We start from the raw sequence: 24,423 nt of genomic DNA, 5'->3' as shown, positions 1-24,423 counted from the left end.
TCCAGGCCGTTGATAAACAGGCTGACCGGACCCAGTATTGATCCCTGGGGAATGCCCCTGAGTACAGGTCTCCAACTGGATTCTGCTCCACTGATCACGACCCTCTGAGCTCTGCCCTTCAGCCAATTCTTGATCTGCCTCACTGTACACTCCTCTAACCTGTATTTCCTGAGCTTATCTATGAGGATGTTACGCAGTGTTGTGCAGAAAATCGCGCTGTGAAAAGCCAGTGTCCACAAAGGAGACAGAGGAGTCCTGCAACTTCGTTCAAACAAAGAGAGAGAGACCTCTATAGGTCACTAGGTCTCTCTCCCTTCATTCGAGTAAAGTTGCAGGACTCCTTTGTCTCCTTTGTGGACACTGGGTTTTCTGCAGTGTCAAAAACCTTGCTGAAGTCTAGGTAGACAACATCTACTGCTCCCCCCTTATCAACCCATAACACAACGTACATTATGTATATATTTCTCTCTAGATAAGTGTGTATATATGTATATTTAACATTATTTACATATTTAACAACACGTGTATATTCCATCTCCAGGAGCACTCTGGGTGCACAGAAAGATCTGCCCTTGCAGTGTGGTGTTTTTAGCGTGTAAATAGTCCTCATTCACGCTAAAGGATGGGACAAAAACCGGAGAGAACATTTTCTACTGAAATTCACAGCAGGATATGGGCACCACACAGTCCAGAGTGAATCAGGGGGATGGGGAGCAAAAGAATTCGTTTGTTAGGAACAATGCATCTAGCTTGGTCAGCATACCAGAGCAGGAAGAAGAAGATAAGAGACTGCTGATAAAACCAGGGGGAGTCTCAGACAGGCATCCTGCTTCATCCCAAAACTAGCTCAAACCAGTCCCAAAGCTTAAACCCAGGCCAAAGGTATAAAAGAGCATGCGCAGGAGAGAAAGGTGAAAAGTTCAGACGAGGAAGACTCTCCCTGACTTCGTCACAAGACCCCCGAGAGACCCCTACCACAACCACCAGACAACACTGCGCAAGCGCAATGCGGATGTGGGTGACTTTTGAGTTCATTATAATGCGAGGCGAGGTTGGGCGGGGCTAGGTGATGAATATGTATGAGTTTGTTGGGAAGCTTAATGAATGTGGAACTTGTAACCCGATAAATACCGAGCTGAAAACAGCTGTGGGCACGCATGATTTTGGAGGAGCTATCCCCCATGCGTCCCAGCGCTGGAATAAAACATACCTACTTTACTACTTTTTCTAGTAGTGGAGTCCTTTCCTGCCTTTCATTTGGCGAGCCAGCCAGGAGAGACTCTGCCCGGCTGCAGGATCGGCTGAGGAGCGGACATCCTAGGCGCGCCCCAGGGCTTTCCTGGAGGATCTCCTCCCCTCAGCTCGCTCACTGCAGCGGACAGACAACGACCTGCTAAAGCTGCGGACAAACGGTATGTTTTGCATTTAAGGTGCCTGTAAGTCGTACGCGTGGCCAGAGCTGCTGGTAAGCCGTGAGGAGACGTCCCACGCGCAGCGTAGTCCCTGTGAGGGAAAAGGTGGGGCCGGCAAGGGGGAATCGCCGACCGATAGAGCGGCCGCTAGCAATCCTGGGGGCGGATTGGGTGATTCCAAGGGGGGGTCCCGGTGGAACTTGTTACTGTGTTGGAAAAATACAAGCGGGACCCTGAAACTATTACAAGCGAGTGTTACGAACATTTTGCTACTAGTAGCTGGTTTGAATGTTGTTTATATGTTTGTGCAGACATTGGTTGTTGTCGGATTGCTTTTATGGGTGTGGATGTATATTCGGTCGTGCAGATGTATATTCGGTCGTGCAGATGTGTATCAGGTCGCTTATTCGTTTGTAAAACAGGAAGCTTGCGTGTTGCCGTGTGATATTTGAGAGTATAATATTGAGACATTTGTTTGGAAGAGTGCTTGTTCGTTGAATTTGGAATCTTGACTGGAAGAACCTCTGCAGGAATATTAGTGGCCTTTGATTGAGAACAACCAGCAGCAGAGAATTTAAAGTTTGAAAGAGTACAAGAAATAGCTTGCTCTTGTGGATGTATCAGAACCTTTTTCAACGGGAGGACAGCAAGTTGCATGGATAGTAATGCAGTGTAAAGTTTGTATTTTGAGCCTGAGATTTTAAAGATTGTGTGTGGGAAGTCGCATTTGGTGCCTGAGGTTTGGGAGGTTCGGGAAGAAAATTGGGAAAGAATTGTGAGAAAGTGTGAAGAAAGATTTGGGTGGAAACGAGATAACGCTAGGGGACAAAACTCTCTCCATTCATGTGTCCTATCTGCTCGAGTGATAGAGAGGACTCCCTGCTTGGTGTGTGGGTGTAAGTTCAGCGTAGATCTTGTGGAAGTCGGAGAAAGGAAAAAAAAAAAAAAAAAAAAAAAAAAAAAAAAAAAAAAAGGGAGATTTCAAGCAGCCTTGGCAAAAGGCATAGGATACAGGTGACCCGAAGGGGGTGGCACAGTATTTGAGTAAGCTCAAATAGGATGGGAACCAGACAAAGTAAGGAAATCCCCAGAGCAAGCCCGCTCGGCTGTATTCTAGCCCATTGGAAGGAGATAGTAGGAGCTGGAGGCACAGAAAATAAAAAAACCCTTATAAAATATTGTACCCAGTGGTGGCCACTGTATAAATTAGAAAATAAAGCTAAATGGCCATCTAACGGAACTTTAGATTATAATACTTTGCTTCAGCTAATGCTGTTTCTGAGGCGGGAAGGTAAATGGGAAGAAGTTTCCTACGCTGATGCATTTTTCTCTCTCCGAAAACACCCTGAATGGCAGAGAGACTGTGGAATCAAACCCCCCAGTGATCCTATGGTGTTAGCTCTGGAAAAAGAAAATAAAAAGGGCCAAAGAAGAATTAAGCGCTGCTGCTCGTCGTGCAGCATAGGTCAGAGATGCATAAGGTCAGACAAAGTCTATCAAACAGCAGCTCAGGGACAAGATGATGATGAATTAACCGATTTGCTTAAGCCTCCCCTTAGGAGACAGGAAGAGGATGCGGACTCGGAAGGAACACCAGCGCCAACCCCCTCTCCCCCGGGCAGTCCTGTCTCGTCCCGAACCAGGAAACAGGTACTGATGGCACCCCTGAGAGAGGCGGTGGCACCTGATGGGGATACAATGTTAATTAGAGTACCTTTCTCTACTGCTGACCTAGATGCATGGTATAATATTGCCAAAAATTACCGAAATGATCCAGCAAGTACTGCTGAGCGCTTGCGACTTATAATTAAACAGCATAATCCAGATTGGGCTGATATACAATTGTTATTAGGTGGACTAACAGAGACAGAAAGACAGTTAGTTTTGAAAACAGCTCGAGACTTGGCAGAGGACTATTACAAAACGCAACAATTAGATGTAAAAGATTACTTCCCACTCCAGGAACCACACTGGAATCCGAATAGAACAGCTGAATTAAAGAAATTAAAAAGTTATCAAGAATGGATAGCAAAAGGGGTGGAAAGGGCTATTCCCAAGACCCTAAACTGGTCAGCTTTGTACGCAATAAGACAGGGTCCTTCCGAGTCACCATCCGAATTCCTGGATCGTCTGAGGGATGCAATGAGCCGTAACACATCGCTGGATCCTGGGACCGAGGTAGGGGTACAACAGCTGGTATCTTTGTTTATAGGGCAATCCACAGGAGATATCAGACGTAAATTACAGAAACTTCAGGGGCCAGAAGGGAGGAATTTAGAAACTCTCTTAGATGCAGCTTGGAGGGTATTCAGTAATCGAGAAGAAAGCTACAAGCAAGGGATGAGGAGATTAGTAGCAGTGGTAGAAGAAGGGAATAGAGGAAAACTTAGACAAGGACCCCCCAGACGAGGACCTCCCAGACAGGGCCCACCCCGGCTAGGTAGAGACCAATGCGCGATTTGTGGAAGGTCTGGCCATTGGAAAAATGAGTGCCCAGAAAGAAGACAAGAAGACCGCCAGAACAGAGGAAACCGAGGAAGGGGGAGGGTGGTTGCACATGTGAAAGAAGACTGAAGAGGACCGGGGGATTCCACCCTAGCAGATCCACTGGTTATAATGAAGCTAGGGGACAAGGAAAAAGAAATAGAATTTTTAGTGGATACGGGGGCAGCATATTCAGTTTTAAATAAAGCTTTGATGCCTGTGGAGAATGACTATATTGTGGTACACGGAGCAACTGGCCAATCTGAAAAAGCTTATTTTTGTAAGCCATTGAAATATAAAATTGGGAAACAATGGGGTATTCACAAGTTTCTATATTTACCCAATTCTCCAAAAGCACTCTTGGGAAGAGACTTATTAGAACAATTACAAGCAACCATTATTTTTAGGAATGGGGAAGTTATTCTGGAGGTAAATGACCAACAGTACATAGAGATACTGAGCCTAATATTAACAACCAAAGGCCCTGTGGAGGAAATCAGGGAAGAGATAATAAGCCAGGTGTTCCCAGGAGTCTGGGCCACAGATGTACCTGGGAGAGCCAAAAATGCAACCCCAATACAGATCAAACTCAAAGAAGGGAAACAACCAGTTAGAATTAAACAGTATCCCCTTAAAAGGGAAGACAGGGAAGGAATTGGCCCAATAATTGAAAAATTCTTACAGTTGGGATTGTTAAAAGAGTGCCAATCTGATTTTAATACTCCTATCCTGCCTGTCCGTAAACCCGATGGATCTTACCGGGTGGTCCAGGATTTACGGGCTGTTAATAAGATAACTGAGGATCTCTATCCTGTGGTGGCAAACCCTTACACTCTGTTAACATGCTTAACACCAGAACTAACCTGGTTTACTGTTTTAGATCTAAAGGATGCCTTCTTTTGCCTCCCTCTCCATGAAGCCAGCCAGAAAATTTTTGCATTCGAATGGGAAAGCCCTAAGAGTGGGCGCAAAACCCAGCTCACATGGACGGTGTTGCCTCAGGGATTTAAGAACAGTCCCACCTTGTTTGGAGAACAGCTCGCAAAAGACATAGAGTCCTGGGAAGCCCCACCAGGAGAAGGGAAGCTATTGCAGTACGTGGATGATCTCCTAATAGCTACCCGAACAGAGGAAGCTTGCACAGCCTGGACGGTAAGCCTCTTAAACTTCTTGGGACTCCAAGGGTACAGGGTATCCAAGAAAAAGGCTCAGGTGGTGAAACGGAAAGTGATCTATCTGGGCTATAAAGTCAGTGCTGGGCAACGAACTTTGGGGCAAGATCGCAAAGAAGCGATATGCCAAACCCCAAAGCCCCAGACAGCGAAAGAGTTACGGACTTTTCTGGGGATGACGGGGTGGTGCAGATTGTGGATTTACAATTACGGGCTGCTCGTGAAACCATTATATGAACTCATTACAAAGGAAAGCAGAGATCTCCAGTGGACAAAGGAGGCCACGCGGGCCTTCAGCCAGCTAAAGAATGCCCTCATGTCAGCTCCAGCTCTAGGACTCCCAGACGTGAGTAAGCCATTCTTTCTATTTTCCCATGAGAAGCAAGGGATCGCCCTGGGAATACTAGCACAGGACCTGGGCCCATACCGACGGGCAGTTGCTTATTTCTCTAAGCAGCTAGATGCAGCAGCCAAAGGATGGCCTGGGTGCCTCAGAGCTGTTGCAGCAGTCGTGCTAAACATCCAAGAAGCACGCAAGTTCACCTTGGGTCAGAGAATGACTGTACTGGTATCCCACACGGTGTCTGCGGTGCTGGAAGTGAAAGGTGGGCACTGGCTCTCCCCACAAAGGTTCCTGAAATATCAAGCCATCATGGTGGAACAAGATGATGTAGAAATAGTGGTAACTAACATTGTCAATCCAGCTTCCTTTCTCAGTGGAAATCAAGGGGAACCGGTACGCCATGATTGCCTGGAGACCATCGAAGCCACCTACTCCAGCCGCCCGGATCTGAAGGATACCCCTTTAGACAACGCAGAGACCTGGTTTACTGATGGGAGCAGCTACATCATCAGTGGAAAGCGACATGCTGGGTATGCAGTTACCACCTGCCAGGAGGTGATAGAATCCGGACCCCTGCCAACAAACACCTCTGCACAAAAGGCTGAAATAATTGCCCTAACTCGTGCCTTAGAGATGGCAAAAGGAAAGAAAATAAACATCTATACAGACTCAAGGTATGCGTTTGGAGTTGTACACGCACACGGGGCCATTTGGAAAGAAAGAGGACTGTTAAATTCGCATGGAAAGAACATCAAACATGCAGAAGAAATAATGCGGCTGTTGGAAGCAGTCCAGCTACCTGAGAAAGTAGCAATCATGCACATAAGGGCACATCAAAAGGTGAGCTCAGAATTGGAAGAAGGAAATGAACTGGCGGACAGAGAGGCAAAAGAAGCAGCAAAAGGTGAAGTAACAACAACTGGGGCCTTGATCCCAGATGGACAACTTTCCCTAGAGGGTAAGCCAACATATAATAAAAAAGACAAGAAATTGATTAAAGATGAAAAGGGAACATTTAACCAAGAGGGATGGGCTATCACTGCAGGGGAAAAAGTAGTTGTTCCCTCTCATTTGCTATGGGCCGTAGTTAGAGAGGAACACCAGAAAACACACTGGGGAACAAATGCCTTATATAATTACTTAATTGAGAAAATTATCGCCAGAAACTTATACGAAACTGTTATGCAAGTAACTCGACAGTGCAACCTTTGCCTCCAGACTAATCCCAAAAATACCCCTAAACCAAAATTAGGCCAAATTGGGAGAGGCCATGGGCCAGGACAGCAGTGGCAGATTGATTTCACAGAACTTCCAAGAAAAGGGGGGTATCGATATTTGTTAGTGCTAACAGATACTTTTTCAGGATGGCCAGAAGCTTTTCCTACTAGGACCGCTAAGGCTCGAGAAGTAACAAAGGTGTTACTACAAGAAATAATACCGCGCTTCGGAGTTCCAGCCACAATGTCATCAGATAGGGGACCACATTTTATTTCAAGGGTGGTACAACAAACTAGCCGACATTTAGGCATAGACTGGGAACTCCACACTCCATATCATCCCCAGTCGAGTGGCCAAGTAGAGAAAATGAACCATATGATTAAGCAGCAAATTGTGAGATTAGGGCAAGAAGCTAACCTACCCTGGCCCCAATCTCTCCCACTTGCATTGTTACGAATTCGGACCAAGCCCAGGATTAAGGAGAAGCTAAGTCCCTTTGAAATACTTTATGGGAGACCATATGGGGTACAGAAAGGAATATCTACCCAAACAGGGGAAGAAACGCTAACCACCTACATGATTGCTTTAGATAAACAGCTTAGAGAAATTGGAAAACATGTGGCTGGAACTCGAAGTCGAGGCCTAGACGGTCCTGTACATGGCATTCAGCCTGGAGATTATGTATATGTTAAGTCTCTTACAGAAAAGACTCTGGAACCACAGTGGGAAGGACCATTCCAGGTGCTCCTCACCACTTACACCGCGATTAAGATCAGAGAACAGAGTGCCTGGATTCACCATACCCGAGTAAAGAAGGCTCCAGAGACCCCTTGGAAAGTGACCCCTGGGGATGAATTGAAATTGAAGTTTACTCGAACAAAATGAAAATGTTAGGGTGGCACGCAAGTATAACCCGGAAAATTGTTTTTCTCACAGTTATAATTGTAACCATCAGCCAGGAAATTATTCCTAGGGGAGAAGACATATGGTCTCAAGCCTTTATGCGGGTTACTGGACTCATGGGGAAATATTCTGATTTAAAAAATTTAAACCTGTTGACTGTAGTCATACACGGAAACCAAGTGTATACAAAGCAAGAGTGGGAAAAACAAAGAACTTGGCAGCCCCAGGGGACTGTAGGAGAAAAAATCAAGATTGGATGCCGAATGATTAACGGGACTACTCACAAAAAAGCAACCCAAATCAGTGTCTCAACTACTTCTACAGACAAACACCGTGAAATCTGTAGTTACGCAAGTGAAGCAGACTGTTGGTATAATTTTACATTAGTACAGACTGTGGAAGTGGTTTGTCTTTGGGGCCAAGGCAGTAATGGACTCTCATTCAAATTCCAGATAAATGCCATGGCTAGGCCCACTATGACCTACTCTGGCAATCAGATCCGAACCCAGGTCACACCACTTAAATCTGAGCCAAAGGTTTATGAGATTGGCCCTTATGTAGTAAGGAACACAGGCCAACAATTACTGCTGTTTAACCCAGAATGGTCTCTTAAGCGTGTAGAACTACTAATGCAAATTAACATTTCTGAAATCCAACCAGCCTGCTCCCCTTTAATTCAAACATCCCTTGAAGGGTGGACAGCCTGGCTGCAGAAGCAAACCCCCCTCAAGGGCAGAATGCGGAGAGACCTGAGTGGCATGCTAGGAACAGGGCTGGGAGTTATAAATGGAATTGATTCAGAGATACTGATGAATAAACTGGCCACAGCAACCAGTGACCTGACCAAATTAAAACAGCCCCTACAATCTTCCCTATTAGCATTAGGAAACAGCCAGTGGCAAGTCTCAAAAATACTCCCAGACCTTGCAAAAATCAGCAACCTGGATCACGAACTGATATTAAACACACTTAGCACAGCTCAGGACAATGTCTCATTAGCCTTTAGCTGCATACAAGCTCAATTATGGATGCAGTCCACAGCTTCCTTAATCATAAGAGAGGGTAATGAAGGTGTATTTCCTATTGAGATCCGAGAGGCTGTTTGGAACAATGCTACTAAATTAGAAAGAAAGCTCCAATCCTGGTGGACCTTGGTAAATTTCACCTATGACCCAATGACTAACATAGCTACTGCCTTTGTGCTTACGATACGGAATGCCACAGTTTATGTAATTCATCCTATTGTCGCATTGGGATTAAACCATAAAGGGACAGTTTTCTACCCCTCTGAACATAGAGTATGGGCTCGGATGGTAAGAGAAAAATGGCAAACAGTGAATTTAGAATCTTGTATTACACGGGAACAACAAGGATTTATCTGTGAAAGTAATACACTTGATGCCAGAGACATATGTCTTGATACAGAACAAGGCATATGTCACTTTGAGATCCACCCAGACACTTCACCGAAAACTGTACTCGTATATGTTGGGCAAGGCTGTGTGTGCTTAAGAACTACCTGCACTTCAATGATGATAGATGACAATGTTATAAATGTAACTGCCAGGAATCACTCTAATTTTTGTATTTGTAATTTTGCCAAGATTGTTGGGTGTGACTTTTCGTATTTAGCACCAGTCGTATCTCATCAATTAATAAGGTCTAACTATACCGTTTACCATAAATTGCTACCCACACCTATTGGGATGAACCTAACATTAGTAAAGCAATTAGTAAAGCATCAAGACCTCATGGAAATTTTGAAAGAAATCCAAAGAAACGGGGAAAAGACCTTAGTCACTGTCCATTATGACACACAAGAAATCAGCAGAATTTTGCAAAGAGTGAGACAAGACGCAAGTCATAACTGGTGGGACTCACTTTTCGGGTGGTCACCTACCGCAACTGGTATCCTAAATACGTTATGTCACCCCATAATTGTCTTATTAACCTTGGTTAGCACCTGTCTTGCGCTGTCTATCGCGTTACTTATTTGGAACTATAGAGTACTAAAAAGACTATCAGTTCTAACTACTTTGTCAAACGCACACGGGAAAACATTAAGAGATGCCTACCAAAAAAATTCATTAGGAGAAGAATTTAAGTATTAGTAAAAGAATTTACTAACTCTTTAGAAAAGGGGGGACTGAATCAGGGGGATGGGGAGCAAAAGAATTCGTTTGTTAGGAACAATGCATCTAGCTTGGTCAGCATACCAGAGCAGGAAGAAGAAGATAAGAGACTGCTGATAAAACCAGGGGGAGTCTCAGACAGGCATCCTGCTTCATCCCAAAACTAGCTCAAACCAGTCCCAAAGCTTAAACCCAGGCCAAAGGTATAAAAGAGCATGCGCAGGAGAGAAAGGTGAAAAGTTCAGACGAGGAAGACTCTCCCTGACTTCGTCACAAGACCCCCGAGAGACCCCTACCACAACCACCAGACAACACTGCGCAAGCGCAATGCGGATGTGGGTGACTTTTGAGTTCATTATAATGCGAGGCGAGGCTGGGCGGGGCTAGGTGATGAATATGTATGAGTTTGTTGGGACGCTTAATGAATGTGGAACTTGTAACCCGATAAATACCGAGCTGAAAACAGCTGTGGGCACGCATGATTTTGGAGGAGCTATCCCCCATGCGTCCCAGCGCTGGAATAAAACATACCTACTTTACTACTTTTTCTAGTAGTGGAGTCCTTTCCTGCCTTTCAAGAGGACTAATGTCCCGGTACACTGGCGGGTAGTCAGGCAGCTGCCGGCCTCCGCAGGGACTCGCTGCTGGCCTGCACTGTCCGTACTGCTGTGCACACGCAGGCTGAGCAGCGCAGCGGCTCACACGCCACTCACGGGCTGCGACACCTCCACCGCCCCCATTGTCATGACTAGGCCACCTCGCCCGCGCCTTTCTGCCAGCGCCGCGTCACTTCCGCCGGCCCAGGCAGGACGAGATGGCGGCGCTGGGCGAGCCGGTGCGGCTGGAGCGAGGTGAGCGCGCCCGCGGCCCGGACGGGCGCTCCTGCCGCTCTGCTGAGGGCGGGCGGGTGGCGGCGGTGGAGCCCCTGGCCCGGCCCGGCCCCCGTCGCGCAGCCGCATGCTGTCCCGAGTCCCTGGCCGTCCACCCCCGTTCCCCAGCCCGGTCTGAGGCCGCGGGGCGGCAGCGGTAGCCGTGCCGCTCTCCCGGCTTGGCGCAGGAGCTGAGCCGCTCCTCTCCGTCGTGCGCAGCCGCAGCTGATTTGAACAAGTTTCCGTCGCTTCTGGCTCTTCAAGCATGTCGGTGGGACCGAACTCTTCGGCTTTGCTTTAGACAGCCCTCGGAGGCTTTTTTCGTGTTTCAGTTTGCCGCTGAGTTTACATGGGTGCACTCGCTTAAGGCCTTCTGTAGCTGTGTCTGCTCTGCCTTCACTGCTGTCAACGCTTCTGCCAGCTCTTACTTAACCTGCCAACTCTTGGTTTCTGTTTCTCTCATGGGAAAACTTCATCTTGAACACAGAAGAATTCTTCGAATTCTAAATTCAGTCTGTTCAGCTGTGTATTAAGAATAATAATTTACTTGTTTTTATAGATGACAGCTGACGCATGCAGGAGTCCCTCTACGCTTGTTCACGATGGTCCTCTATTACCCTCTCATGTTTGTTTTCACACCATTTTTCCAGTATGCGGGCTTAATTTGTATTGTTAATACATGCAGTGTATGACTGAAATTAAGAGCAAAACAGATAAAATATACAACATAGTCGGGTATTTTTCTGTAGTATATTTGTGACATTTATCCCCAGTTTTTAAGAAACAATTACAAATTTCCTTCAATGTGTTTATTTGATACTGTGTAAGGTCCACGCGTGCTTATATAACAATATAGATGATTGGTTTATTGGTATGTATTTAGAACAGTAGGGATTGGAAAATGAAATTTACGTGGGAAATGATTACTGATAATTAGAAATCATGGTTTTGAAAAGGAAAACAACTAGGTGAAGGATAGGTGATTGAATGATCTGACTTTTCCCACTACCATTCCCTCTAGGACCACCATGGTGCTAGATGTATTTCTGTAGGTGTATAACACTGTACATACCGACTTTATTTTTCTGGTACTATTGTGTTACCTCCTGAAGAACTCAGTTTTTCTTTTTTTGCTAGCCTTGCTTCCCATTCTACAAGTGAACCACTTGTAATGTGTGAGTTGGCCTGTAAATAGTGAGTTATGTAAGGTCTTTGCTTGACACTCTGCAGCTCATCTACTCCCTCTACTCCAAAGCTTGTTAATTAGGGCGGCTGCTGCAGCAGTGGATTAGTTGCGCTTGGAAGGTCTGTGGACTTAAAACTCAGGTCCTATCCTTTTCACCTCATTACCCTACCACTATGCTCTGTCCATGAAAACAAACAAATCTGCAGAGTTACTTAGGGATCAATGAAACAAAGGAGCTATTTGGTCTTCAGGCATATTGGTCTTTTTAAGAAAAGAAGAAAAAGAGCACCTTATAATGGACCTACAAAATCAAGAGCCTTATTTACAGAAATAAGAAACTATTAATTGTGTGGGGTTGACTGCACATAACCTGATGATGAGTCATAATCAGACTGAAAGTGAATGTTACTAATGTTGTTGGCATATAGCATAAGAAAAGAGAGAATAGTGTAGAAAATTAGCTGATTTAAAATCGTTACCTTATGCTTACCACCAGGGCAATTGAAAATTCTTGTTTTCTCTTCCAAGCTTCGTTGCAAACACCACCACCCAAATTCACTAGAGGGCGGGAATGAAACAACTGTTAACATTTCACTTATTCTTACAGTTTAGTGGTGACATGTGATAACTCTCCATACAGCTTAGGAATCTAGAATACTTGAACATAAGCAGTGGAGGTGGTTAATTGGGAGTATCTATGAGGATGCTGTGTTTTTCTCTTTCTGTGTTTTGCTCACATGCTTGGACTGGTAGCATCTTGCTGGCTTTTTCTCCCCACGTTCTTTTAGTTTAAATGTTTCTTTTTTTCAGGATTTCAATCTAGTATTCATGATCACAAAAAATTATTTGTGAAGAAGAGGCAATTGGTATAAAAAGGAAGAAAAGGTGAAAAGAAAAGCAATTTTTCCATTACATATGGATTCCTTTTTACAGTTAGTTTTATGGTTTCAGTTTTTTTAATTGTCCACCTCTGGAGTTACGTCTACATCGATCCTTGTTGAAATCCATCATTGGAATACTTCTATAGTATTTATTTTGGTCTCTGGTGCTGAACAATTGGCTAAGCTATAGTGTTTATATTGTGAGGAAGACATCTTTCAGCTGATCATATTCCAGCTAGTAATTCAGGAGGAAGCAAATTACATCAACACAGCAGTCAACAAGCTTTACTTGAAAAATGAAAGAAGGTGTGTTTTGCCACTTATTCCCAGTAAAACTCTTTTTCCTAAAGCAATATTGCTGGGATAGATGGAATATTCAGCTTTTGACTTAAGGTGCCTAATGCAGTTCAGTAGAAGAAAGTTCTGCTCAATTGCACTTCCACACTGGTATAATGTGATCCTCTCAATAACATAGAATGAAATAACTGCTGGGAACAAAGTGTCCTGCTGATGGGATCTGTTGTTTGTATCTACCTGAATAGGAAGTGTGGTGTTATAAAAGATTTATTGAGTACTGAGGATCTAACTTCCATGCTGTGTCTGACTGCTCTGGGTTTGTGCTTTATAGCAATAGTTTGGTCCTTTGATCTAAAAGCCCTTTTTTTATTAAAGTGTGTCCTTTGCTTTAGTTTCATCTAAAATGAATCCAGTTCAGTATATCCTAATCACTTTTTGAAAAGCTAATTCTGTGTTCTTTGTCTGTAGTTAATAAAAGACACAGCTGGTTTCCAAACAAACCAATTTTACCTTAGGGTGAAAAGTGCTATGTCGTTAAATGATTTGTCTGTTAAGAGATACAGGTAGGAAGCATATCTAATTTAATGACAAAACATGAAGGTCAAAAAAAGAGAAATTATCACATGGAGTTCTGGAGTCTTCATTTCTACAGCTACTCCTTGTATCAGTAGGTTGCTGTCACCATTTAAAATTGCTTGCAGTATCCTAGTCAAACTGATAACAAGTTTGTACACCTTACATCTTAACATAGTTCATGGATCATAGGCTCAAGAATGGCTGCGAGGAACTGTAGTCCTTATGTGCATGTAATAATCATTTATCTGCAAACATCTGCAAGTATTTAAATGATAGCGGTGTTGTAATTTATATACTTGTTAGACATTTGTCAGTATTATGTGGAGTGTTGTAGGATTGGAAGTGCTGTGATTGCCATTTGATCATACTACTTCAAGCTGATCAGTGGGCTACTTCATGAATTAAGATAATTTTTACTGCTGTTGCTGAACGTAAGGGTTACTAGGAATGTTGGTGATTTTGCATCATCTAGAATGTCTTTAATTTCACCTACTGTTTTGGATTTTAAATGAAATACAAAATATGTATTTGGAAATAAAAAGCTTTAAAAACATGTTTTTTTATTTTGTAATTATACAGATAGCAAATATGTATGCGTGTGTAAAATGTGTTCTCTGTAGAACATGGGATTATTAGTAGATAATTTAGATTTTGATATTGCTTTGCTTTAGATAACTGATGCTTGTAAATCTTGGAAATGCTTGCCAGAAAACACCAAGTTCTTATGGCACACAGAATCGTTAACTATCTTCAGAAATCATTTGAGCCTTATGGCTGTAGTACTTGAGTGTTTTTCCATTAAGGATTTGTTTCCAGTCCATGGATGAAGAGTCTGTGTGGTTAAGGTATACCTTGTTTAATCAACTGCACAACCTGGTCTCGATCTAGTAGTTTGTAAGATGTGTCTGATAATTCACGTGAGTGGACAGAACATCACCGTGGGCTGTCTTGCTGGTGCACTTCACTGTAATTTCAGAACATGCACACCCCACTGCCTTTTCATCCTGTTTTATAAGTGCTCTCTTTTTACACTCATATTTTAGAAGAAGTTTGTGGCTAATGCATGTCCTCTGTGCCGATGTGATACCATTGAGTAGATGTGCGTTCACATGAAAAACGAGTACCTAGAGGTTAATTAGAGAAAAAAGGAAGTAATGCATTTGGGACATAGCAGTGTCCCAGACCTCATCCTGTTCTAAAATAATCTGTGCATTATTTTATATAGTAGATTAATCACTGCTTTTTTGTCTTTGTGATAATGAAAGTAGTCCTTCCTATCTGCTTTTCTGAGCGACTGTTCTAGTTCTGTTCAAGAACTCATGTGTTTCAAAATAATCACTAATGTAACAGTTTGGAAATACAAGTGAGGGATGTGAATATATTCTACTCGTCTGGCACTGCCAAAAGAATGTCACATTGCATTTGATGCCTGTCTTGAGTCATACTGGTCTGGAATCAAATCCTTCATGGAGTTCAGTTTCACAAAGCAGCATTTATGAGAAAATGGACAATGTGAACTCTTAGGAACAAATTTCAAGGTTTGAAGTTCAGGATTCTAGACTATGGAGATATTGTCTCTCAGCTGAGAATATCAAAAGGAGTTCTGTTGGTTTTATAAGCACTTGAGGAGGGGAAAAAAATAGGCCAGATAGTTCTCAGCCGTCTTCTATGGGAAGTATTGAGTATACCTTATTGAACTAATTTTTGAACATAAAAGGAATGTTAGACAGCATATTTGATAATATTATAGCACGTGTTAACAAAATGCCATTCAAAGAGTAGATTAATTATGAAGTATACACTACCGATATTTTAATACACATACCAATATTTCGGTCCTTTGCAGAAAAATCAGATTGTCTTTGCAATATGCATATGGCAGTGATAGCTCCAGATATGTTACAGGGTTGGGTTGCTATGGTTGATTTATAACAGGCTGGAAGTACAGTGTTTTATTGTAGCATTTTGTAAATACATAGTTTATGGGTAACAAAACTTAAAGCGTAGTTTTAAAGTGCATGCAAGTGCACACACAGACTGCTCCGTCCTTAATTTTTAAAAAAAAAACAACTCCCAAACATACCTTGAGAAGATTCCTCAGGCATTCCTCATTACTAGTGCTTTTTTTTTTGTTTGTTTGTTTGTTTTTGTAGACATCTGCAGAGCAATTGAATTGCTGGAAAAACTACAGAGAAGTGGAGAAGTGCCACCACAAAAGCTACAGGCATTGCAAAGGGTCCTTCAAAGTGAATTCTGTAATGCTGTAAGAGAGGTAAGTTAACTTGATGTAAGCAGTTACCTTCAGTTAAAGACCAGTATGATTTACTTTTTTCTTTTTGTGCTCAGTGCAGTAAGCTGATTTTGAACTTTGTAAAGCCGTATTAGATTTACAGAGCTTAATAGAACAAACCTGATCTTTAAGTAATTTCAAAAGAAAATAATTTGAGACAGCATAGGTGTATAAAATAATGGCTTAGTAGCTGATCACTTCTTAAAGGTTATTTGGAGAGCCTGTCCTTACTGGCAGCTAACAGGATGTTATCCAGTTGGTATGTAAGAATAGACCAAGTACCAATTGCCTGTGTTATTTTTAAGCCAAATCCACGCCATCCTTAGGTAGAGCCTTGCACCACCTCATCTTCATTTCAGGTATTCTTTTGGAGACTTTCAGGTGATTGGATATGTCTTGCTATTGCTGTTGCTGATATTAATACTGATGATAACAGCTGGAATGATTAAAAAAAAATCTGTTTGTAGACACAGGTGTAATCTTAATGTTTTCATCCTATTGAGGACAGTGTACTCATTGCTTAGCAAGTACAAATGGTTGGCAGGGAGATGAGAAGATGTGCGTTAGCCTTCAGTGCAAGTACCTCCTTAGCATTAGTATTCTTATTGTCTCTGTGTTTTCGATCCTATTTTCTTCTTAAGATATTCAATTAGTTGCTAAAGTTGAAGGAAAATTTGGGAGTTTGCGGGGAGGGATGGGTTGTCAGCAGAGCCTTGAAGAGCTGCGCTTAAGTGTTTTTGTGTGCATCTGTATTGAAGAGTTCCAGCTTGAATCAAGCAAGAGAAAATAGTCATCATGCCTCGAGACAGCTGTGTGAGCCTAGCCATAAGCATTTCCAAAGTCATGGTGAGGTCTGAATACTGTGGAAGGAGGGAAGATTTAGGTTGAGACTGAGCAATAAAAATGCTGAGAGATTTGTTTCTTCATAGAGTGTTAGATTGCCTGTTCTTGTAGTGAATCAGGGAGTAACATTAGAGGTGTGTACTTTAATTTACACATTTTTGAGTTGCACCTGATATTTTGTTATATTACCTAAGCAGAAAAATATCTGTTTTACTCATACTGAAACTGTTTTGCCTCTAAAGGTGTATGAACACGTATATGAAACTGTGGATATCAGCAGTAGCCCAGAAGTTAGAGCTAATGCAACAGCAAAGGTAAAAGCCAAACTATAACTTGCATAAAGTACAGTAGTTCATTACTTCAGAAGCAGAAGATTACATCAAATTCAGAAGGATATTGTCTAGATGTCTGATAAAATGGATAAGATTAACAGGTTATTAAAAGATATAACAAGACTTGTTGTTTTTAAATTTCTTCCCTTTTAATTTTATTCTTGGATTTCTGAATTTTTCATGCCAATGTTGGTATGTAGGGAATTAACCTCATTTGTCTTAACATTTAAGTACTTTGAGATTAAATACGTTTTCAGCCTGCTCACTGTGTCTAGCTAAAGGGACTGTATTTAATTTCTTAAAAATGAGAAAAATCTTGTTTCTCACAGGCCACGGTAGCTGCGTTTGCTGCTAGTGAAGGTCATTCTCATCCCAGAGTGGTTGAACTACCCAAAACTGAAGAAGGTCTTGGATTCAACATTATGGGAGGCAAAGAACAAAATTCTCCAATTTATATCTCTCGAATTATCCCTGGAGGTATAGCTGACAGACATGGAGGCCTGAAACGTGGAGACCAGCTGCTTTCTGTAAATGGAGTGGTAGGAACTGGTTTTCTCTTCTCTTTATGTAGCAGTAACTACTTGTTTCCACTTGAGGGGGCACAGAGAATACACATGGCACAAGCTTCTTGTCTTCTAATCTTGGCAAAATACTTCCTTTTTGTCCTCACAAAACCAATTTGCCCAGGTTTCTGTAGAGTTGTGTGCATTGTGAGTTTTAGGACTATGCTTTGATTATCTGTCTCAAAAAGGAACTGTACTATCTATGTCAGTATTCCAGATTCTGATGGGTTGTATAAATGTAGTCAAAGAATTTTGTGAAATACAAACTGCCTTCCTTTTTCATCATTCAAAGTTTCATGATGCAGATTTTTACTAAATGAGTTTTCTGCACCATCTAAGGTAAGTAGTAAATGTTGCTTTTGGCTGACCAGATTCTCATTTTTCCCAGTACAAATGCTACTGCATGATGAAAGCTGTAATGAGATGGAACTACAAGGTGGTGTTACCTTGTATGGTATTTTTTACCTTCCAGTTAACTATACTGAGCTTCAGAAGCGGGCTTTTTACTGTATTTTAAGAAGTACATGTCTAAAATGCTGATGCGGATTTTTTTTTTAGTATCCTCTTCTGAAGAATTAACAATACAAAAAGTAAAACAAAGGGAGGCTGGAAAGAGGAGGTTATGGGCAGGCTCTGACTTGAGACAGCTTTCAGTCAAATGCATGTAAATATCTCCCAAACACTTGCTTTTATTTCCAGAGAGGCTCTATGCAGGCTTAAAAATAATATTCTCATCATTACACCTGTAAACAAAATTTTATTTTAAGACTGAGGGTCAAACTAGATTCTGGGGGCTTTTGACATGTGAAAGGAATAGTGACTGGGTGCAGATACTGGGTATCTGTACTCTAGGAATTCCTGGCTAGCACAAATCTCTGACATACTTGACTACTCTGACATCCTGACTATTACCTGGGAGTCCAGCTGTCCTTTTCAAGAGACGTAAGAGAAATCATAGCTGTAGTGATGCAACTGTCCTTGCCTTAGCCTTCTGTTATTAGGAAGCATTGAAGGACTGGTGCAAAACTGTCTTCAGATGAGTCCTTCCTCACCTGCAGACTCTCTTAAAGACAGCAATACCACCACTCCACCCAAAACCGAACCTGATCATCAGGCAGTTGGTGCAGCTAACAATGACTCTGTGTGTGCATGCACATGTATAAATAAAAATAACTGTTGTAAGAATAGAGTGAGTGCATAAATTGCTGTTAAGAACACTAATATAGTCTCAGAAAAATCATTGATATCTGATATTTACAGATGGAATGCTATCATCATAATACATGACAGGCATTTTCTTGTGATTGTAGTTTATACTTTAGTAATAATAAAAAATGCCACTGCCAAGACTGCAGGGAATATGACTGAAAAACAAGTTTATATTTTTCAGGTGGGAGATCTTGAGTGTACTCCAGAATTTTAGGTGTTTTGATACAATTAAACAGAACTCTACAAACCTTTTATTACCAGTTTTAAACAGAACAGCCTACACATCCACTTGAATAACAAAAATTGAAACATTCAAATGTATGTGTTGTCTAAGTCTGATAGAAGAGAAATAACTTGGGTTTTTTTTAACTGTTGTTTTTCTTTCTGTAAGTAACTATAGTAACGGGGAAACCCTCCAATCAACAGGTACATCACTCTGCCTTCTAGCTTCTAATAGCACCAGTGGGAGGTAGGCTTGGAGTAGTCCCGTCATTGTGTTTAATAAGTTTGGGAGAAATAAGTTTTGCTGATAAAATATATGCTGTCCCAGAATATATATTTGGATACAGTTTTTGAGAACCATTGCTTAAAAATCGTAATTAGATGGATCTAATACAATTCTAAGTAATTCCAAGAGTTGTTTTGGGAAAGCATTTTTATTCTGGTCTTCCTGAGTTGGCTATTCTTAATCAATTTAGTGGAAATGAACTTGAATGTCTTGTGTTTACTGAGAGACATGTGGAGCACTAAGATAAGCAACACACTAAATTAGTTGCTCCATTGCAAGTGCCCAGTATGCACTGTTTTGCCTTGTTGTGATGCAGGGTAACATCAAGAAGGCAGCTATCTTGCAGTTGTCTGTGGCAACTTACTAACCAAATTGAGGGTGATTGCTAAATTTAAAACGCATGCAAAAGAAGAAAACCAATATTAAATTTTAAGTAAGTATTCTCTTGAGGTTTTTTATTTTTAAGTGTAATTTCATAATTGACTAAGGTTATTATTGCACAATTTAATTGTTCAGCATAAATCTAAACAAGATTTTTCACTATTTTTAGAAATTGATTTTTGCACTTCTTTTGCTAATGCTAATTAGCATCTTTATCATCACATCACTTGGTTTGCTGAAACATAAGTCCTGAAATTGTGTGGCATTGTCCTTATGCAGTCTTGAAAATATAGTACATATAAATAAATGCATAAATATATTTGTTTATATAGAATTGTACAAAAAAAAGAAAAAAACTCTTTTCAGTTTGTCTTTACTAATACTAAATGGTTTATACTTTACAGAGTGTTGAAGGTGAACACCATGAAAAAGCAGTAGAACTGCTGAAGGCAGCTCAAGGAAAGGTTAAATTAGTTGTGCGATACACACCAAAAGTCCTTGAAGAAATGGAGTCGAGATTTGAAAAAATGAGATCGGCAAAACGAAGGCAGCAAAATTAACACTGTATGCAATAGCTTAAAGAGAAAATATATATTCCTTTTACATTTTATAGTTTCTTTGTGACTCAGTTGATCCAATGCCTGTCATAAGACCCTGTCCTTCTCATAGAATCATGGAACAATTGAGGTTGGAGTGACTATATCTAGTCCATCCCCCATTGCCCAGCTCAGAGGAGGGCCTGCTAGAGCAAGTTGCTCAGGAGTGTGACAAGCTGGGTTTTTAAACATCTCTAAAGATGGAGACTCCAGAAGATCTCTGGATAGTCTGTTCTAGTGTTTTGCTCTCCCTTACACCATGGAGATCCATTCCTATGTTTAAGTAGAGCTTCTGATATTTCCACTTGCGCCCATTGCCTCTTGTCCAGTCATGAGATCTACTGGAAAGAGTTAGGCTCTTCCTTTACTCCTCCCTTTCAGGCATTTACACAGATTGGTAAGATCACCTGAGCCTTCTCTTCTCCAGGCGAGAGAGACAATCCCAGTTCTCTCAACTTCTCCTTGTCTGTAAGATGCTCCAATCACTTAATCACCTTTGTGGCCCTTAACTGGATTCATTCTCATATGCCCATTTCTGTATTGGACTGGAGAGCCCAAAACTGCACTCAGCACTTGAGTTGCAGCTCACGAGGAGTGAGCAGAGTGAAAGAATCCCTCCCTTGCTGGCAGTGGTCTTTGCAGTGCTCTTTCCTGTGTAGACCAGGAGACTGTTGGGCTTCTTTGCTGCAAGGGCATGTGGTGGCTCGTGGCTTGCTATTGTTCTCTGCAAGGCTGCTTTGCAGCTGGTCAGTCCCCTGGTCTGTACTGGTGGAGGCAGTTATTCCCCCCAGTGTAGGACTTTGCACTTTTCTTTGCTGAACTTTATGAGACTCTTGTTTGCCCATTTCTCCAGCCTGCTGAGGTCCCTTTGAATAGTTCACTGGGTGTGATCTGTCCCATCCCTTGGGTTGTTAATGAAAACGTGCGAGAGTATGGACCACAGTACAGGCCCTGGGCTGCATTGGTAGTGAGTGGTATCCGGCAGGATGTTTTGCCGCTGATCACAACAATCCTCAGCAGTTCAGCCAGTTTCAGAATGTTTTCAGTCTCCTTGTGTTTCACAGTTTAGGAGGAATGTGTAGGTTTAGAATGGCCTAAAATGCCCTGGAAAAGCATATATGGTGGTATTTCTGTTGATTTTTCTAGTAAATCTTGGGTCAGACTTTTAAGCAAGAAAGTGAATTTACAGATTTTTCAAAGGCATTTAATAAGACATAATTGTACAATCAGCATCCTTTTTTTTCCTGTTTTCTTTTGGCATTACTTAGCATAGAATCTGCAGGGGGTTTTGCTGACTGATTTTTGAAAAAAAAAAGATTCTTATGTAGCAGTATTTTGGCACTTTTCTTAAGAATATGTTGTATGTCAACTACAAAACCTAATCACAATCTATGTAGCTGATAATGATACCAGATTTTGTAATGTTTTTGGTGAGTATGTTGTTTTTACACTTCTGCTAAATTATAATTCAGTACTCTGGAAATTGTATTACCTCTCCTGTAAATAATTTACAGTTGGTGTTCTCATATAATGATGTTGCAATAGCCAACATTTACAAATTTGCAACAATCATTCCTGTAATTTACATTATTTTAAACTAATTTTAAAGCAGTTAAAGGGAAAAACATGATTGCTGTATGCAGTTCTGGATTGACTCTTCAGATGTATTTTTATATTGAGAAACAGAAGATATATAAATGCAGTGCAAAAGAATTCCAGATGTTACCCTGACTTTCTGTTGTTAAAAAGAAATTAATCTTAATTGTCATACTATTCTTGTCTTTTTAGTATCTTTTATTGTAGTCTTATTTACATATTGAATGTATTGGTTCTGGAATTGTTAGTACCGAAATTACTGATTGTTATTGTAATAAGAGTAAAATGTTCTGAGTCTTATATGCCAGGTTACTGTGACATGTGAACTTGTCTGGGGTTTTATTACAGACTGCTTCTGACTTGGGGGATTCTTATTTGTACTACGGAAGTACTATATCACCATTGCTAAATAAGGACATCTCCATCTATAAACAATTAATGTCTTATCTCATGTATGCTTGATCGTGGCATGGGTTTTGTGTACCGTTTTGAAAATTTCTGGACAGAGATCCACTTTTTGGAATCTACCAGGTTTGATGCTGTACTTGTGTAGTTTGGGTTGGGTTTTTTTAAACTTCACCTTTTGAAGAATTCGCTTCATTGTCTACTGGGTGTCAGTTCACTTGTATGGCAGCTATGAGTACATGCTAATTGACTGTTAGTAATTTGATTTTTAGAGGCTTAAACTGAGAAGTGCTGTTATTGCTATGTGGCTAATCCCTAGTCTTATTTCACATGAAGCAATATGTGAAAGAAAGGAAAAGGTTAGTAATCTAAAAATGACACCTTGAAGCTTGTGCTTTGTCAGTTGACCTATTTAAAAAGAAAAAAATGTGATTGCTATGGGCAAGTGAGAAATGTGATTGCTTTCTGCATGTTTGTAAGCATGGTAAGCCTGCAAAGAGAAATTTGGAAGATACTGGTAATTTGAAAATGCAGTATAAATATTTCTCAGTTAGATGACACTGAGCACTGAATTGCATGGTTGGTTTTATGTCATAGGCCTCTTTCAAAAGGCCTCATGTTACTGATACAACCATGTTGTTGAACTGTATATTTTTGTGGAACAGCTAATGTTTAAAGTATTGAGACCAAAATCACAAGTTAGACCAATTGCGGATGTGTTTTAATTTAATTGTTAATTAGTAGAGATATGTTTTAGAGCCATATATATATATATATATTACAGAAAGGTATGGATACAAGATAGGAATGATCATTTTACAAACCGTATCCCTTGTATCACTGAACAAGAGGTGTGTTTTGTTACTCTGATGAAATATTTACTTTAGTGCTGCAAGAGCTGCTAAATGCAGTAGCATTTTCATTGTGAATTGTAGCATTTGGTTATGGTTTGTCAACTACTACAAAATGTGGAGAGGTGTATCTGGGCATATAAATAGTACACGTAGAATTTGATAAAATGTTTTTAAATTGCAATAACAAAAAAAAAAACAATAACAGACAACGAATTAATAATCATCTTTGATACTATGAGAACCCTTTCATAATAAGGACTGGGTTGATTAAAATACTCCAAGAAACTTGATCTCTGTTACTACTGAGCAGTGCCTGTACTGTGTTAATATGCAGTCTGTACACACTTGTCATACTTGGGTATACAAACGGATTAAGAAAGAGGTATGATTTCTGCAGGTAACTTCTGCACCTGCTGCTGCTGTGAGGGATCTTTGGGTTTTATCAACAGAAAAATAAAAGTTCAATCTCACATGCACTGTGTTTGTGTGTTTTTCTTTTGACTTTCCATTTTGAGTACAGGTTTCAGACTGCTTTAATTGGCTGTTTATAGTCTCGAGGGCATAACGTAAACACCCGCATATGTGTGGGCATCCGAAGAGAGAAAGTTTAAATCTGTGATTAGTTTGTCTCCTGGTTGCTTTTGAATCTTCCATTTTCTACCCAGTGTTTTGTGATTTGCTGGAGAAAAACAGAGTGCTATAAGGTATCTATAATAGTTTGAACTTCCTGCATTTTTTGGAAGAAAGCTACATAAACTCAATGCATATTATTCTGAGTCAGATATTATCTTTTAGTTGTTTGAATCAAGTATCTTAAGTAATGAGATACTGAATTTCTGTAAGTCCTTCAAATGATAACTTGTAAGGTTGTTAATAAAATGTTTCTGGAGTTATGAATTGAGATTAACATAGGAGAAAATGCTTCAGTTTTAAATGTAAAATCAGTTGGGGTTTTGTTGATTTTTTTTTTTAAATTTAAGTAGGCTGGATTGTGAATCGAAAATACATGCAGAAATATTATGTGAATATTTGATGTAGATGATTGATAACACTTGAACTGGAAATAAAAACACATTTTCAGTTTTATTTAAAAACCAAATAGTTTCCATGACCTGTCTTATGACATTGAAGTAAGTCAAAAAGCAAAGTTGGAATTGAATTGATACAAGGAAAGGGTGAGACCATGGTTGGTAGGTATACATTGGAATTACAGGGAAATTGGGAATACAAAGCAGTTTGAGTTTCTGTGATTCTTTGTCTTCTAAAATCCTGATTTCAGAGCATAGTCTAGGTTGCACTGTTCACTTTTACAGAGAAATTGCCCCTAGTCTGGCGAGTTTAAGATGGCACACTCAACAAGACATCTGAGATTC

The 24,423-nt window shown here is 40.9% G+C and overlaps 1 protein-coding gene across 2 annotated transcripts; it reads left to right on the top strand.

The window, feature by feature from the left end:
* The first annotated feature begins 1,171 nt into the window (after positions 1–1,171).
* Positions 1,172–23,520, top strand: LIN7C (lin-7 homolog C, crumbs cell polarity complex component). 2 transcript variants are annotated; one of them, XM_069016488.1, is made up of 5 exons: positions 10,428–10,515; positions 15,627–15,745; positions 16,849–16,920; positions 17,268–17,477; positions 20,004–23,520. In XM_069016488.1, exons 1-5 carry the CDS (start codon positions 10,479–10,481, stop codon positions 20,157–20,159), a joined length of 594 nt encoding a protein of 197 aa, XP_068872589.1. In that variant the 5' UTR covers positions 10,428–10,478; the 3' UTR covers positions 20,160–23,520. The 2 variants fall into 2 exon arrangements, 1 of the variants encoding a protein (XP_068872589.1); XR_011151263.1 differs by lacking the exons at positions 10,428–10,515; positions 16,849–16,920; positions 17,268–17,477; positions 20,004–23,520 and adding exons at positions 1,172–1,412; positions 7,323–9,999 and having other exon boundaries at positions 15,627–15,711.
* Positions 23,521–24,423: the final 903 nt, after the last annotated feature.

The sequence above is a fragment of the Aphelocoma coerulescens genome, chromosome 5 (genome assembly GCF_041296385.1).
Source record: "Aphelocoma coerulescens isolate FSJ_1873_10779 chromosome 5, UR_Acoe_1.0, whole genome shotgun sequence".
NCBI classification, from domain to species: domain Eukaryota; kingdom Metazoa; phylum Chordata; class Aves; order Passeriformes; family Corvidae; genus Aphelocoma; species Aphelocoma coerulescens.
Note: the sequence above shows the minus strand (reverse complement) of the source record. Positions and strands in the feature narration are given on the sequence as shown.